This window comes from Lampris incognitus, chromosome 1 (assembly GCF_029633865.1).
Source record: "Lampris incognitus isolate fLamInc1 chromosome 1, fLamInc1.hap2, whole genome shotgun sequence".
Lineage (NCBI taxonomy): Eukaryota > Metazoa > Chordata > Actinopteri > Lampriformes > Lampridae > Lampris > Lampris incognitus.
This window is the reverse complement of record NC_079211.1, coordinates 95940016-95956981: the sequence shown is the minus strand read 5'-3', so window position 1 is coordinate 95956981 and position 16966 is coordinate 95940016. Positions and strand designations below refer to the sequence as shown.

The 16966-nt window shown below is 46.2% G+C and overlaps 2 protein-coding genes across 2 annotated transcripts in view; one reads left to right on the top strand and one right to left on the bottom strand.

The window, feature by feature from the left end:
- Positions 1-85: 85 nt before the first annotated feature.
- ndufaf2 (NADH:ubiquinone oxidoreductase complex assembly factor 2) lies at positions 86-14255 on the bottom strand. The gene is made up of 4 exons (XM_056283992.1): positions 14055-14255; positions 4341-4430; positions 3344-3384; positions 86-774 (listed from the first exon to the last, which is right to left on the bottom strand). The coding sequence occupies exons 1-4, from the start codon at positions 14167-14169 to the stop codon at positions 532-534; spliced, it is 489 nt and encodes a 162-aa protein (XP_056139967.1). The 5' UTR covers positions 14170-14255; the 3' UTR covers positions 86-531.
- A 127-nt stretch (positions 14256-14382) lies between these two features.
- The window catches only part of ercc8 (excision repair cross-complementation group 8), a 33446-nt gene continuing 30862 nt past the window's right edge, over positions 14383-16966 (top strand). Inside the window, exons 1-4 of the mRNA XM_056289394.1 lie at positions 14383-14738; positions 15612-15707; positions 15980-16081; positions 16328-16451. Of these exons, the coding sequence (XP_056145369.1) occupies positions 14662-14738; positions 15612-15707; positions 15980-16081; positions 16328-16451 (399 nt within the window). The 5' untranslated portion in view covers positions 14383-14661. The remainder of the gene's footprint in view (positions 14739-15611; positions 15708-15979; positions 16082-16327; positions 16452-16966) is intronic.

Genomic DNA, 16966 nt, shown 5'->3' with positions numbered 1-16966 from the left:
TGTTAAATACTGTGTAAATACATTTTAGAAGGTGTGCGTGCGATATGATTGTGTGCTTCCCAACCAACTCTAAATTCACCAGTGAAACAAACGAAAAAAATATTTATTTAAATATTACACGGTTTTGTTCACCTCTAAACTGACCACACTGTCGGTCAAATTTACACATAAGCCATTCCCACAGCAACAGTACAAGCTTTATAAGATTCTTAGAGAACACAAAAATACCTTGATATCTTTACTTTGGTTGTAACCGAATACCCCGGTTTCTATTTCTATCCGAAAACATTTTTCAGTAATACACACGTGCTCGTGATGGTCAAGAATGCTACTCGTTATAGCGTATTTCTGATTTAGGCATGATAATAAAGCACTACATTGTGCTTTGTTTTGGCTATTCCCATTGTACCACTATTGGGTTTAGTTTCCCTTGTAACTACCCTCAAATACTCATCAGTTGCAGCTCCATTCAACTTCAAGACAAAGTAAAGATGATTATCATCCATTGTATGTGTGTGTCAGGTGAGTGTCTTATTTCTTGGCAGTGGGCATCCAGGATCCAGGCTGGAATGCGTTTGCAGTGCTGGTAGGCTCCTGACTGATCTCCTGCTTGCCAAAACTAGTTGCAGACGCGTGGCCCTTGACCACAGTCTGGGAGGGCGCAGCCACCAGACCCTCACTGTACTCTTTAGCTTGCAGGATCCGATCTCTCTCCTCCACTTCCATGGCCTTCTGCTTGATCTCCACAGTGTAGCGTTTATTCTTCAACAGCTCCTACATAACATACAGGCAGACATAAACACATGTAATCTATGCTATGAAGTCAGTGACATCACTACAACAGTCATCCATCTAGATCTGTAACATAGTTAGAAATATTGAGGTCTTGAAAATTAGTTGTTTTGTGATCAGCGAGTTGCTGTTTATAATCCCCTAAACGGTTTGGAAAGAGCACACTGGGAATTCTTAAAGGTTAATGCCTCCTCCAATTATGAAAGGCTGCAGTCATGCAGTGCCTTCTATCAGACTGGTGGCAAAGGGAGTTCAGCCACAATGTCAAGATCTCTATTTTCTAGTCTCTCTTTTAACCCTCACCTTCTCCAGAAGTGAGGTTTGTCTGTTGGGTGGATGGGCTCACCCTTTGCGACTGAGTTGGAAACTTAGCAATCGTGGTCAACCTCAGGAGTTAAGCGGTGCTCTTCTGCACTGAGAGACGCCAGTTTAAAAGGTCTGATATTATAATTTTTCAACAATTTCACATCAATTCCAGGCATTTGTGCAACATGTTGGAAAAGTAATAAGAAGAAAACACTTGAAATCTAATTTTAGTAGTTTATCTTTCACCCCTCGATAGAAACAGGCTGATTTCAGTAGGTGAGCTGCATTTCTTTTACAAAAAAACCATTCATTGCTCTGACTGGTTGCCTGGCTGAGGAGTAACAGAATGTACCTGGTTTGCAAAAGTAGTAGTTGTCCAATGATGGGTTTATGTAAATAACAGGTCAAAAATGACTGGATGGTTTTACTAGAGCCCATGTTACATCATCACCGCGGCCAGTTCTGACTGGCTTGCTCAGTCTAGGGATTTTTCCTGGCACAAACCCTGGCGAAACTGCAATTAGTAATAATACCATGTTTTATCATGGCATGAAAAACTATAATTCATAATTAATACAATAATTCAATCTAATACTGCTCCATCCATGCCAAAACTAGGGAAATTCTGCTCTCTAGAATAGGACTCCTTTCAGGTGGCCTAGGTACCTAATAGGGAAGACCACCATTCCCCACCCTTTGGAAATATTATGGGCATGGCCGACTAGGGGGAGACCCCGTGGAAAACCTAGGCCACAGTGGAGGTTTATGTCTCCCGGCCAACCTGGGTGTGTCTCAGGATGAGAAGCTGGTGGAAGTTCCTGGTGAAAGGGATTCCTAAAGTGCTCCGCTTGTCCTGCTGACACCATGACCCTGGCCTGGATAAATAGCATGAAAACAAATTGATGGATGCTTTCCCTAAAGAACTGCCCTTGATTTGCCTTAGAGGAAGATTCTTAACCGCACTTTCTCCAGTTGTGCAGTGCACAGAATTGCGTGACATTTGGTTGCACTGAGCAGCTCCTCGGAATGAATGTGTGCAACTGCCTAGTTGGAAGTAGGGCATTTGTTTTTTTTAGAAAGAACCCCCCCCCCCCAAAAAAAAAAAAACTAGTGTGGTCAGTTAATCCACACTGGTCAAATAAACCCTTGTTCAAAACCCGGCCCTTGGAAAAGATAAGCAAACTAAGACATGGCAAGATGCATTTGGACTGTGACAAGCAATACCAATCCATGGAAACAATTACAATCTGAATGTAGTACAAATAGTGGAAAAGCTACCCACTCAAGATACAGTACAGCTAGTGTCCAGTGGTGTTAGCCTCTCTCTTGCGCAGCGAGCCAAAATGAAGAGGGTACTGGGCATAATGCTGGTGTGTGTTGGCAGAACTAAAGGACTGGAAAAGAGAGGGGAGAGCCATAGCCAAAAAGCTCTGCTTTGGGGATGGAGACAAACATACTGAGCCGCTTTTCCAGCCTGTTAATGACAGGATTTAATCCAATCAATTTATGTCGGCTTGGACCAGGAAAAGAGGGATCGTGACAAGGGGGTAGGGTAATGTGCTGGGAGTGCAGTCTTGGCCACATCAACAGTGTCCAGCTGTCGATGGCTGCTATTGGGCAGACACGAGGCAGAAAATTGGAATAGAATGTTCTGGCAGTCGAGAAGAGATGGCATTGGCCACTGGCAGGATGAGAGGACAGAGCGATGGAGAATAACAGAGTGAGTGTGTGTGTGAGAGAGAGAGAGAGAGAGAGAGAGAGAGAGAGAGAGAGAGAGAGAGAGAGAGAGAGAATTGCCGGACTATTTGCCTTCCAAGGGATTTCCCATAGACCCACATTTCACAGGCCAAATAATCTGTACAATTCTCATATTTGAATAGCACTAAACCCAGTGAGTGGCATGTAAACAAATCTCGACTCATTTGCCATTCTTATCCTATAGACAGCCAGAAATAAAACACAGAAACGGAAAAGGCGAGCTTCTGCAGGCAAAAAGAAGGTAAACTAGGACAAGGTGTCAGTGAGTCCCGTTTAGAGGCTGCCTGCATTCTCGCAGTCTCACCATCGACACACTTCAGCTGCAGTTTATTTTAACACCTGTCCCTCAAAGTTCCTGGGCTCTGTCAGAAAGTGTGAGCAAAATCAAATCAAAGCCTTTTCTTTCCATCTTTGCTTTTTTTCTCCCTTGTTACCAGTCCCCCAGAGCCCAACCATCACCACAGCAGGGAGGCTGGGGGAGACGTACCTCGATGGAGGGGGGCTCCTTCCGCCTGCCTCGCATCCAAGCTGAAGGAGGAGAGGGAAGAGAAAGTGAGAACACCCACACAAACGTACAGTGCACAAACAAAATCTGCAGTCATGTTTAAAAAGCTGCATCAGTAACACGGTTCAGTTTCAGAGACTTGCAGCTTGGTGTTACAACAGATTTACCACGCCATTTAGGGGACTTGATATAGGATTTTGTTTTGTTCCATTTCCTTTCGTGAACTATGGAGAAAAGATGCACAATAGTACAACAACAATAGTACAATGTGCAAGCTGTACACATAACCCTGACTAAAATATATGTGTATATATATATATATATAGTCCAGGCAGTGTAGGGCAACTGACAACTATGTCTCAGAAGAGAACATGCAGATGTTTTCTCTGATCCCTGAATTTAAAAGTATACCTTCTGTCATTCTTCTCTTTTACTTATTACCAATTTATCTCTCCCTTCTCTCTCTCTTTCTTTAAGGAGCTCTATTTTAGTTGAGCTGGCTGCACAGCAGAGCAGGTTAAAGGGAGCCAGAAAGGGAGAGATTTTCCAACTCTTCCTCCAGCTAGCACAGGGATTCTGGGCCTCTTTTATCCCTTTCTTATTTGCATCCTGATGAAAATGCATGAGGGATGGGGCGAAGCAGGATGAGGGGTTTAAGGTGGATAAAGCTAGTCGGAGACAGAGTGAACAGTTTGTATCCAGTTGTAAGAAATCTGAAACACTATTTTATGCTACGGTTGTATAACACGGCAGAAAGAATTTTTGATAAAACTCATGAATATGCTTTCCCAACCCCTATCTCGAAGCAAGAAAGAAAGAAAAAAAATAAAAATCAATGGATTAGCCTAGGCCCCAATAGATGCAGCCAACAATTTGTTATTCTGTTGGTTATTTCATTCTAACGGTGCAGCACTTGGTGTACTGTGCTGCGTAGCTCTTCTGTTAACATGCTGTTTATCCACACTGGTGCAGAACTTACCATCCCATTCTGATGGAATGTTGCCTTCCATATACTCATATTCTGTTGGGTTGGCTGCTTCCACCATCCGCTTGGCACGGACCGTTCTTCCTGGGAAACAAAATGAATACGAGAGAGAGAGAGAGATAGCAAGAATGGAAGAAGAAGAGAGATGCTCAACAATGATGCATACAAAACACAAAGGAATACAACCATACAAAGAAACACACACAGTTCTCTGCCTCTTTTACTCACTCTGGATTTCCCTAATACACATGCAGAGGCACTAGCAAGCGCATGCACACACACACACACACACACACACACACACACACACACACACACACACACACACACACACACACACACACACACACACACACACATACGCAGAGAGATGACAGTGCTGTGACAGGCCATGGATGATTACCTCGTGGCCCTCGGGCCCTTCTCCTCAGATCTCTCTGAGTGGCTCCAAATCTGGGCTAAGCCTTTATGCAAATCAGCCCCCCTTAACCCACCAACCACAGCCCCCCTCACAGACAACCTCTTCCAATCATAGCGCTCCGGCTAACAATGCCCTCCAAAATCAACGTCAAGCCAAGCAGGAGACAAAAGAGGTCAGATATCACAGGGAACAGGAGAGGGATGAGCTGCGTGGAATATTAAGTGCTCCCTCCCTATCTGTATACAGCACGACGCTCGCTAGCAGCAAGGCCACCGCCAATTATTTTGGTTGAATCTGCTGATTAGACAAGTTCGGCTGGCACACAGTGACTCGGAGAAGGAGGTAGAAGGGGGACCCACAGAGAGAGACAGGGACAGAGAGAGAGACAGGAAGACGGGGAGAGGGGATTTTGTGTCCATGTGTTTCTATAGAGCCTCTTGCAGTGTTCACTGATGACAACCGTTCCGTCTCCATAGTTTCTCCTTGCAGGTAGCTGGACGTCCATCCATCCCTCCCTTTCCTCCGAGAAATGATGAGGCAGGGAGGAGGAGGGAGAAGAAGGGAGAGAGTGATGATGCATGGGGAATGCAGCTAGGAGGAGAGAAATGGATGGGCAAGGAAAACAACACGCTCCAAAACACAGACAATCTGTCAGGATTCCATCACCATCTCTCCGCAGCTGACTGGACATGGACAAATGGCGCCAACCGCCTCCATGCATGCCGCAGACTGATGGCCTTAATGTTTACTTCAGAAATAACAGATAGCTGTGGCATAGGGACAGATAAAAGGTGGTAGTCTGACAAAGTGGCAAAGTGTGCGCACTCTCTTGGGCCTCCTGAGAGTATACTAATCACATGTTTGTTTTTAACTTGATGGACGCAAAGATTGAAAAAAAAAAAGAGAAGCAAATTTATGCATTTGTGATTATCAAATTTCATTGCTCTGTTCCATCATAGCCTTATAAAAGGACAGATGTTCCATACTTTATACAACACATATAGTAACCAGGTCAGCTAATTAGGCTAGTATACTTCTGCTTTGGCTCCCACTAGATTGTTACTATAGGCTGCAGCTCCGTACCCTAAGTCCTGCGATTGCAAGAGCTGAACATTGCATTTTCTAATCCACCCTTATCAGCAAAGCTGGCTCGCCTGCAATGGATAGACTTCATTCTATGATCGTTCCATTTGTTTACATGTATGCCTTAAAAACTCATCTGAGAATTTTTTTTTCCTAGAAAACCCCGAGGATAGTAGAACAAAAACAACTGCCAACAGACAAAAGACTGCGTTCTCTAGGCGATACCAACGAATGCATTTAACAGGTATGCTAATTATAAACAGATCGCATCCATATTTGCATTGGGTGTGGGTGGCAGCGGACAGAAATTGTAGAATTATGATACAGTCCCCACAAGCAATGCACTTAACTACAGCTAATGCCTAACTAATAAGCATAAAGACAAGCACCCACTCTTCCTCCCTCTCCCCCTCTCCTTGCTTTCTCTCCCTATCTGTTAGGTTGCACCCCCCCACCCCCCATCCTCGCTGTCTCTGTTGAACACGGCTCTACTCTTGTGTCATTGCCTTTGCAGCATGACTAAACCCCTTCCACCATGGCTTTTATCCATGGATTTGAATAACAAATATGTACATATATTTATGAAACAAGCCCGATCCTCCCACCACATACAAACTAGGAGGTGGGTGGGTGGGGTGGGTGGGTGGGGGGGTGTTTGTGTCATCACTGATTGGGGTGAAACTCACACTCTGTAAACTGATGTGGGGCAAATGGGGGAAAACATAGCACCTACACCATTCTGACTATGCAGCAGAATACACGCCTCTTTTCTAAACCGGAACAGGGAGAAATCAGCCGACAGGATGAACATTAAACTCGCACATTTAGTTATACTGAACAACCCGCGTGGCACTTGCATCAACCCTTCTCTGTAGACAGCGGGCTCATTCAAGGGCACAATTAACGCACACTGTCCTTGTCTTAACATCCTCATTGTTTGGCTAATGATTTCTCAGCTCGACTGCGCAGCGGAGCTTTATCGTTAACCCCCACATCTCAGATTGGATGTAGCCTACGCTGTCACGTCACAGCTCGCTGCTGAGAGCTCTCACCCCTTACAAGGCCTGCTTCTCCTCCTGCCTTCTGTTACCTTTCTCAGGCCTGAGAGACTCGGGAGGTGGAACGACTGTGCGTCTCATGGAGAGGAAGACAGAGAGGTTGGGGGTAGGGGATGGGGTGTTAGGAGCTCTCCATCTCAGCAGGCCCCCTTGTGACAGTTCCGCCCTCCTATCACTCACTGGGGGGGGGGGGGGGGGACTTGGTTACCAGACCAAAGCACACGTGCATGCACAAACAAACAAACACACACACATACACACAACTGGCTAGAGAACCAATAGATTAACCTGAGGGACAGCAGCGAGGACACTGCCTCTCACCGTGAAGGACAAATGCAGCGCAGCGTAGGAGAGGGGGAGGGGCCAGCGGCAGGAGGAATGAAATCCCACCTTATAAATATTTATGAGCCATCTCACCTGTCTGAGCGCGACTCATCTGTGAGCCTGCCGATGAAAACCGGGGGAGGGGAGAAACGGAGGGAGGGAGGGGAAAAAGGGAGGAGGGACGGATAAGGGGGTTGCCTTGGCAGCGAAATCGAGAACCAATCAAACGGCGAGCAAGCCTATCCCTCTCCTTCGTTAAGAATGAGACGTGATGCGCTTCGAGGGGTGCTCTTTGAACCCCGAACACACCCAGTTAAACTCCATCACCTGCTTCAACACACACACACACACACACACACACACACACACCCCAACTTCACACATCAGGTCCCAGGTGAGTAGCACTGGTTGGCGACCTGAGAGGTTTTTCACCTCCACAATGTCATCCAGGACCTCTCCTACTGTCTCTCTTCCTGTGTGCCTGTCTCCTGCACACAGCCTTTTGATTATCAAGGCAAGCGCCAGGGGAACGTGCTTCTGCTGGCATCGTCCTGCAGGAGAAAGTCATGAAACCTCAGACAAGACAAAGAAGACCCCAGTTAGAATCGGTCTTATGCAGAGATCTGAACTGACCGGCGGACCACCATCTCACACGTGTCACCGTCACCAACGCATGTACCCGGGAACTCCACTTTTTCTCATCTCAGACCGAACTGCAGCAAGGACATACGCTCGCATGTATAGCAGCATGGCACAATTACAGTGAGCTCACCAAGGACTGTGGCAAGACGGGCTCTCCGAGTCCTCCTGATTGCACAAGACAAAGCAGAGGGTTTCAGGTGGCGGCAGTGCCACTGGAACAAAGAGCAAGAGGCAGTGGCTCTACAGTAGCTGTCCGTAAGCCTATGGGCTGACTGAATTGGGGCTAGTTTCCCTCCCCTTCCGTACTGTGCTGCGCGGTGGAGAGGGTAGTGGACCGATATGTGTCGGGTAATGGACAGCTTTATGAAGAAGGAGTGATCCGATAAGCAGCAGTGATGCAGGGTTACCAGGTACTGCCACTGACACCCTCTCCCACCAATCTCCTTCCTTAGACCAAAAAAAAGAAAAGAAAGAAAAAGCATAGGGGGATATGTGGGGACTGTAACCATGGTTACCTGTTAGCCCTGAGCCTCGTGACGGAGGTTTACAGGGAAAAGGCCCTCAGTTGTTTTGCATCAGTTCTGGCGAGAGGAGGAGCATTGAGTATAGGCCCCACCGGTGTTTATTTTCATTCAGCCCTCAATCCGTTTTGTCTCCGTTGCCATCCATCCCACAGTGGTATGAATGACTAGGGGAAGAACAGCAGGGAGTCATTCGTACTGAAGTGAGAATTCACGCTAAAGAATGACTGTGTCCCCCCAGTGTGTCACTTTTTAAGCAGACCAAAGGTACATTTGAGGATGGAAAGAAGACTTAAGCGCAGGCTTAGACCACCTGTCCTCTTTAAATCTCTTCTCTTCAGGAAGGACTAGCAAAGAAAACCAAAGAGAGCCGGAAAGTCACTATCCTTTGTGAGGCAGAGAAGCACACAAAGGCCCACACACACACACACACACACACACACACACACACACACACACACCCTTCCTGAGGCCACGGTGTATGTGATGTGTATACACTGAGCTGTCCACCCCTTTCTATTCACCTCCATCACCCGCATCCAGCCCCCCCCCCTCTTCTCCGTTCCACCTTCAGCCCCCCCATTAGCCTACCTCCACCTTCTCTCTCCCTCTCTCTCTCCCCTCTGTCTGCCTGTTCCACCCACTCATTTCACCCTCTTTCTGTCAGAAACCCTCCTTTCACTTTCTTCATTCTTCCCCCACTCTATAATTTCACCCCGTATGTCAGCATCCTCCTTGTTCTTTGTCACTCTCCCTCGCCTTTTTTCACCCTCAATAAGTCTCTCCCAGTCTTATCTTTCCTTCCTCACTTCTGGCCTTATTTCTCAGTGCCTGTCTGCTTTATTAAAACATCCTGAACAGAATAAGCGGCGGAAAGCAGGCTTCAGGAGATGTTTGCGTGTCTCTCCGTCTGTCTATCTGTCAGTCTTCCCGCTTGAATTTCTGACACACGGGGAGCCCAGAAGTGTCAAAAACATCTAAACCATCCGACTGACCGGAAAGAAGGACGAGCGCATTTAGACAGCGAATCACATCTCTACCTAATTGGGAGGAAAACGTCTATTAATTTTCTGTTCGTCTGTCTACCGGCACGATCAGCCGCCCACCGTAACGCTCCAAACGGAATCGATTTTGAGAGAAGTATCAGGAATCACCATTCATTAGGGTCGTCTCTGCCCTGAAAAGGGTGGAGTTAACAGTGCGTTCGAGATTGGGTCCTAGATGTGTTAAATGCCTGAGCTGCAGACATAGGAGCAATCTCTCTTGTTCTTCCCATGCTTAGTCTTTCAGTTTAAATGCCTTTTTAATGATGCAGTAAAACCACTCCACAATATTTCACCACATACATATCCACCCATTTGGCAACCGGCATACAAATAGATGAGCTAAACTCACTTGGTGTTCTTATAATGATTAAACAACCTTCATTTAAACCCCATGCATGGCAAAGCTGCTGATGAATTAAAATGATTTACTGTAGCAGCTTTGGCCATGGAGCATCCATGATAAACACAGACTTGGTGTCCTACTGTAGGGTAGACCTTCCTTCATTGCACCCCCGGGACAACTTGTGGCAGATTAAACAAGCCATTTGGACCCTAGTCTCTCTCCATTGTGACTCCTTCCATGGAAATTTGAGGCTTGAATCAAGGCTCTGATGACACACAGCCATCTGTTGTTGTATTAAGTGTGTTAAGGCATGAAGTGGAGAGGAAACAGAATGGTCTGATTTTTTTTTTTAAACACAGTGTGGGCACAAATGCACACACACAGTGTGTAGCTATTCTGCCACAATCTTGCACATGCGAATGCACACGCATGCACGCACGCACGCACACACGTGTGTGTGTACACAATAACACACAAGTACGTGCACATGCATACACACACATGCACTCCCCCTCCTCTTCTTTTGGTCTCTTGAGGTGCCCATACTGAAAAGGCAGAACTGAGGCCTTTTCAGTTTTTCAATTCATAGGACAGAAACCGGCGAATCAAATAAATAATAGACAAAGAAGAGGGGGATAGTGATAGGAGGACAAGTCAATGTCTCCTTTCTCCACAACAGCAAGGCGCACCTCTGAATCCTTTCCATTCTCCACTCCAGCAGAGGGGACCAATAGATTAAAACTGCATAGCATACAGCGCTTAAATGAATAGTGCTAAAAATACATCCTTTTCACTATGACATGAAAGGAAACTGCCTTTCCCCTGTCCAGTATTGAACAGCCATTGATTCCAAGACAAAGGCTACACCTCCTCAAAGAGGTGAGAAAAAAATAGCAATCATACAGGCAATTATTTTCAAATGCGCCTGCAGCGGCCGATAATGTCAGTGCGCTTCTCTTCCTAAATAAAAGGAGGCAAGGCAGGCGTCAAAGCTGCAGGCCCACTGCCGAAGACGAATGAGCCCATCCACAGAATGCTTTGCTTTCATCTGGGCAGCATGACATGGCACCCCATGCAGTGTGAGGCTGAGCTGGGCCTGGGGGACAGAGGCACACAGAGACAGAGAAGAATATAGATTCTCCATTCAGCTCTATGGGCCTGGCACCGAGGCACAAGCCATCTAAAAGACCAGTGGCTGGATTGCCAGTGGCTTCCTCTTGTAGCCTGGCCATGGAACAACAATCACAAAGACGCCATAGCCTATGGCATATTTCTCTCTATGGGACAACAGCGCACAGCAGGACTCTATAGCTGGACCTTTTCTTAAGTCAGTGATAGAAATTCCTCACCATAAGGCTTATAATTCAGAGCTAGGCCTGCTCATTTTGAAGTGCAGAGGCAAGGGCAGCAGCATCTGAAAGGGGTGGGCGGGGGGGAGAGAGAGAGAGAGCTTGCTGCTGGGCCTAGCCCTCCACACCACTGAACCACTCTGATATTCTGAATAGAAATCTTCACTGAACTCGCTTCAAAGCAGGAAGATCTGGAGGCAGCAATCAATGGGTGGGGCCAGGGAAGGAAGGACTTACTGGAGCGAAAGACAAAATAAAGAGGTCAACCTGGGGAGGCGCCAGGGCACTTCCAGACAACGAAATCAAAATGCTGAAATCGGACAGGACAAAGCGAAATAATACAAGGAGTTGTTTCCCCTTTTTGCTTCTGTCCCAATAGCTAATTCTTTCCTCAGCAACCTGGCCCACTACACCGAGAATTACTTGCGCTCCAGTTTTCTGAAGTTAACAGATTGAGAGAGGTAGAAAATGGGAGCAGCAAAGCATAGAAAAAGGTAGCGAGGGGTGGACCAAGCACTAGGGATAGGCAAATGAATAGAAGCAGTAGGTAGAGAGCGGTGGAGATCAGGCAGCAGAGAGAGAGCGAGAAAGAGGCTCTTCTTCCCTTTCATCCACTACGCGTGTGCTGCAGTGGAAAGCCCTGCGGTCCATGCCTCAGGCCCTCAGCCCACGCTTGGCCTATCAGTTTAGGATCAAAAAGAGCTCGCTTTAGCAAGACATATGGGCTAAATAATGTATCCACTTTATTTCCACAAGGTTGGAAGAAGCGAGTGGGAGAAGAAAAAAAAAAGGCAAATGTCCGAGTGTATGAGTGTGTGACATATCCTTGTCTATCATGTGTATTTATATGTGACTGACATATGTTACTGAGGACCTCTTCTAAAATTTACACAGACTTGCCTGCCTTTGCAAAGGGTCATTCATTGTAATAAGCCTGTGGACACACTAGCCTGTAGCGAACTTGAAATGGGTTTCTGTGATGTCTCATTTAAATAGCCTGACAGCCAGGGCGCTGAGGAAAAGCCTTGAGATGAATTATGAATACCGGGTCGGCACAAGTTTCCCTGCAAACGGCTGAGAAAAGGTGAAGTGCAAAGTCAAGTTCAGATGGAAACAAGCTAGTCTTGAATTTCACCAGGGGTCAGCCCCTCTCCAGTAAAACAACAACCAGGTTACATCTTCAGAAGAGTACTACCACTGAATATGATCTGGCTTAAGCAATGAAAGCCTGGGATTGTGTTAAGCCTGTACTGAGACAGGGAGATAAGGTCATGTTTTCTATTGCAAAGGTCAAGTCTCAGATTGACACCATGACGGTATGTCTTCTAGATTAGTCAAATACTTGAAACACATGGTTGAGGGTTCTTTATTTGTGGTTTGTTTAACAACTGCTCACTGCTTAAAAAGAGCGAAATATCTATTTGCAAGCATCTCCCTCTGCATCATACATCTACAACAATAACATACCTCTGCAAACTCAGAAACGATGAAGTGTTTATCCCCCTTACTTTGTGTCAATAAGCTATCCATACGGCTGATTAACTTGCAGTCGCTTGTCTGGGGTGATCAAAGACACTGTCCTGTGGCTTGTGACCCCATGACCCTTGTTAATACTGACTGACGAAGGAAAAGGAGCAGAAAAAGTGGAGCAATTTGCCTGGCTTCAGCTATAAGGCAAAGCCATTTTTAACTAGGGCTTACTCACTACCTATTTTGTTATACAACAAGTACATAAGCAAGTGAGGGTATACTAGATGGGCACCATTTTTTCCCATTAAATGTTAAAAAAAAAGCCACTATACACAATCATCGGGTCCCTAATATTTGACAGTTATGATAATGACCCCGTCTACTGAATATCTCCTTTAAAAAAATCAGGGTTGTGATCAACCAGCTTAGCTTGAAAGCGCTTTTCTATCTGGGTGCCAGTGACCATGGTGGAAACATTTACTCTAAGCTAGATCCTTTTCCTCCCAAGTATTCATTTCCTAAACGTCTTCCTCTAAAATCTAGGCAATTGACAAGTCAGACATGTGGAAAACGGATTCACAAGCGAGGCAGGGATTCCATCTGCAAGGCAATCAGGTATGTCCTTGGCCTTGTAATAGCCAGAGATGACGTGAAGGACAACGCCTACGTCCCCACCATGGATTAGCCCAATGACACAAATGTGCCGCTGGGCTTAGGTATTACTGTAACACCGCCGCGTCTCAGTTGGGAGACTTGACCTCCTTTGAAATCCCCATCAAGCAGTGCAGCTAAACGCATTTAAGCCACCGGCGGAGTCTTTGCACGTCAGGGTGACAGCAGAACCGGTGCAACTGGACAGCCGTGGTCAGCATACCAGCGCATTTAAACGCAGAAAACCCTATTTAAAAAAGAAGCAGAAGAAAAAAAGCGCGTTCTTATTAAGCCGCGTGCGCCATCTAGAGGAAGTCTTGGTGTACTACAAGGAAAACGGGAACTCTTATAGGCTGCTTCTAGTTGTGATATGGAACCACGCAGGTCTTTTATATGAGTTAAGATGGCATTTTGAGCAAGACCTAGCTGCTGTGTTATCGCACCAGCAAGAAACCGTGCTGCTAACCGCACGTGGATCAGCCATTTTGTGGCGTTTCGGGCTATGTCATTGGCTCAGCATCAGGTGTTGTATCGAGCACCGCCCCCCCCCCCCGATACAACACCGGGACGCTTAATTAACCTTAACCTAACGTCCGACCCAACGACAACCTTAACCTAATCGCAACCGATAGCTGACCCGTTTCCACGCCAACGCTTTAGTCTAGCTAGGGGTGGGGGGGCATCGGGTCTAGGCGGGGAAACACGAGTTCGGTACAACACCGGCTCTGTTCACACGCTGGCGTGTTGGTCCAAGTTTCCGGACGGGATCGTCCCACATCAGTTCGTGGTAAACGACTCACCTGTCCAAGTCCTCTGCTCGGGAACCGAAAAATACTTGTTCCCTAAATGATCCGTACCGACGTGCTCGCGAACGATCCCGAACGTCCGCCGTAGTAGACCCGTGATCCGGCTCATTCTCACAGGGCGACTGGTACGAGGCGTCGTCCGGCGGTTCCGTCTGCGCCAACAGCTGTTTCGGGAGGGCCCGTGTACGCGGCCGGCCGCGGTCACGGGTAGACGGGATTAAATGAACTGTCCAGCGATTGGACGGCAGGACACGAAGAGCCAATCGGCGCGACCGTTGTTCATCGGGACGTGTTACGTCACAACATGGACGCCCGCTGTGAGCGAGGCTGCGCTAAGTCGTTAAACGGCAACGGTTCTGGTTTTATACATTTCGAAATCAAGTTAAATTCAGTCTGCACCACTTGTCGTTATAGACCCTGGATAAGAGAAGATGGTTTCTTAAATTTAAAACGTTTCTAAATATTAACTTTTTAAAAAATATATAGTGAGCCAACGAGCTAGCTAAGAAAGCTAGGAAGCGAGCAAGAAGGCAAGGGACATAAACAAATCCTCTGGATACGAACGTTTTCCCTTTAGCCTGGGGAGAGAGAAAGAAAGAAAATGTTGGGGTTTCTCACAGCAAGGCAGAATGGACTTGATGACCCACTACGTCTCAGACGTTCGGAGGCAACAAGAAGGTGAGAGGGACAGCAGAAACTGGGGTAGTTTGCCTAATTTAAGTGACTGTAACCAAGAGCTTCTATCATACTTGGTGACATTTTTTCCTGACCGATTTGAGCAATCTGGGACGCTTGCAGGTAAAGATAAATACTACTACTACTACTACTACTACTTTCGGCTGCTCCCGTTAGGGGGCGCCACAGCGGATCGTCCGTTTCAATCTCTTCCTGTCTTCTGCGTCTTCCTCTGTCACACCAGCCACCTGCATGTCCTCCCTCACCACATCATAAACCTCCTCTTTGGCCTTCCTCTTCTCCTCTTCCCTGGCAGCTCCATATTCAGCATCCTTCTCCCAATATACTCAGCATCTCTCCTCCACACATGTCCAGGCCATCTCAATGTTGCCTCTCTTGCTTTGTCTCCAAACCGTCCAACTTGAGCTGTCCCTCTAATATACTCGTTCCTAATCCTGTCCTTCTTTGTCACTCCCAATGGAAATTTTAGCATCTTCAACTCTGCCACCTCCAGCTCCTCCTCCTGTCTTTTCGTCAGTGCCACTGTCTCCAAACCATATAGCTGGTCTCATAATCATCTTGTAAACCTTCCCTTTAACTCTTGCTGGTACCCTTCTGTCGCAAATCACTCCTGACACACTTCTCCACCCACTCCACCCTGCCTGCACTCTCTTTTTCTTGCAGGTAAAGATAAATCTTCATCATTATTTCCTCCCTGGTCTTTGTAGATGATATGAGCTCTCGTATCAAGGCTTGCTGTAGCATCAGAAACCTACTTCATCAAAGGCAACCCCAGCATCTGTTACCTAGGTTCTACGGGGTTGTTGGCTTGCGTTGGATGTCCTGCATTGCAAATCTCTTTCTCCTGTTCAAAAGGGTCCTTGGTCTGAAGTTGAATCACGACAGAGATGTGGACAGAATCCATGGCAACGGGGTAAACGCCATCGACATTGAAGTGGTAGAGGGGAGATAGTAAGTGTGCATCAATGAGCAACTATAATTGTGCTGTGAATGTTCTTATGTAGTTCTGGCTATTGATTTCTTTCCAACATATTGCCAGCTAAATCCTGTGCTTAAACTGTTGGACCTTACCTGACAACATTGGTAATGCGTTTGAGCAAACATGGGGACTCGGGGAAGAGATTACATTTCCAGTTGTTTTCTTGGTTAAAAAGTTAAAGCCCTGCTTTATGATGTATTTGCTATTAACAAAGTTTCTGTTCCCAATGGTCACTGTTGCGCAGCATGCTGTCTGGCGGAGCAGATGGCGTAATAGTCATCTATGACTTGGAGAACTACAGTGGGAAATCTCAGTACGTCTGTAAGGCGATCAGCACGATAGGCAGGTGAATTCCGCTCCCATTTCTTTGTACCATCCACTAGAGGGTATCATTGCATTGAGGTTGTAGTCGTGCATGTCATTTAATTTCATGTTCAAGAACTCAAGAGCTTGTTTTCTTACACACACACACACACACACACACACACACACACACACTATAAATATATATATATATAGTATATATATATATATAATGTGTGTGTGTGTGTGTGTGTGTGTGTGTGTGTGTGTGTGTGTGCAAATATTGTAGGTCCAGTAAGTATGTTCACAAGTTCAGTGTGGAGACAGTCCAATGGTATCCTTGTGACACAGGAATGTTTATCTCCAGTTCTTTTGACAAGACCATGAAGGTGTGGGACACTGAGACACTGAGGGTAAGGCTCATAAATTACTGGTATATTTTGCTGAGTTGCCTTATTGTTTGAAATGAAATGAATAGGGTGGTTTATGAAATAATCTTTCTAATTTGTCATATATAAATCAGGGTTTGTCTTACATCATCGGCTTAGTGACTAACATCGATAACTTTATACCTTCACTACAGTGTCTTTCTTTTTCATCCTTTTATCAACTCCTTACTGGTCTTTCACATTTTCCCCCATGTTTTCTACCTCTCTGTCACTTGGTCCCATATGGCAGGCTCTTCGCTCTGCTAGAGTTACACTGACATCACAGTTACTTCAAAAGGTCAGGGAAGGGATAGTGCAAAACAAAAGCCACTAACCCTTTATTCCCTTCCTAACTGTATGCTTCCTTTTATCCTACCATATTTTCTGTTTCGAACACATCGGTCTTCGGTTGTGTGCTGACTTACTTACCTTTTTATATGGTGATTCTAAGTTTTATGTGTGTGTCTGTGAATGGTATTTCTGCACACAAACAGACCCCT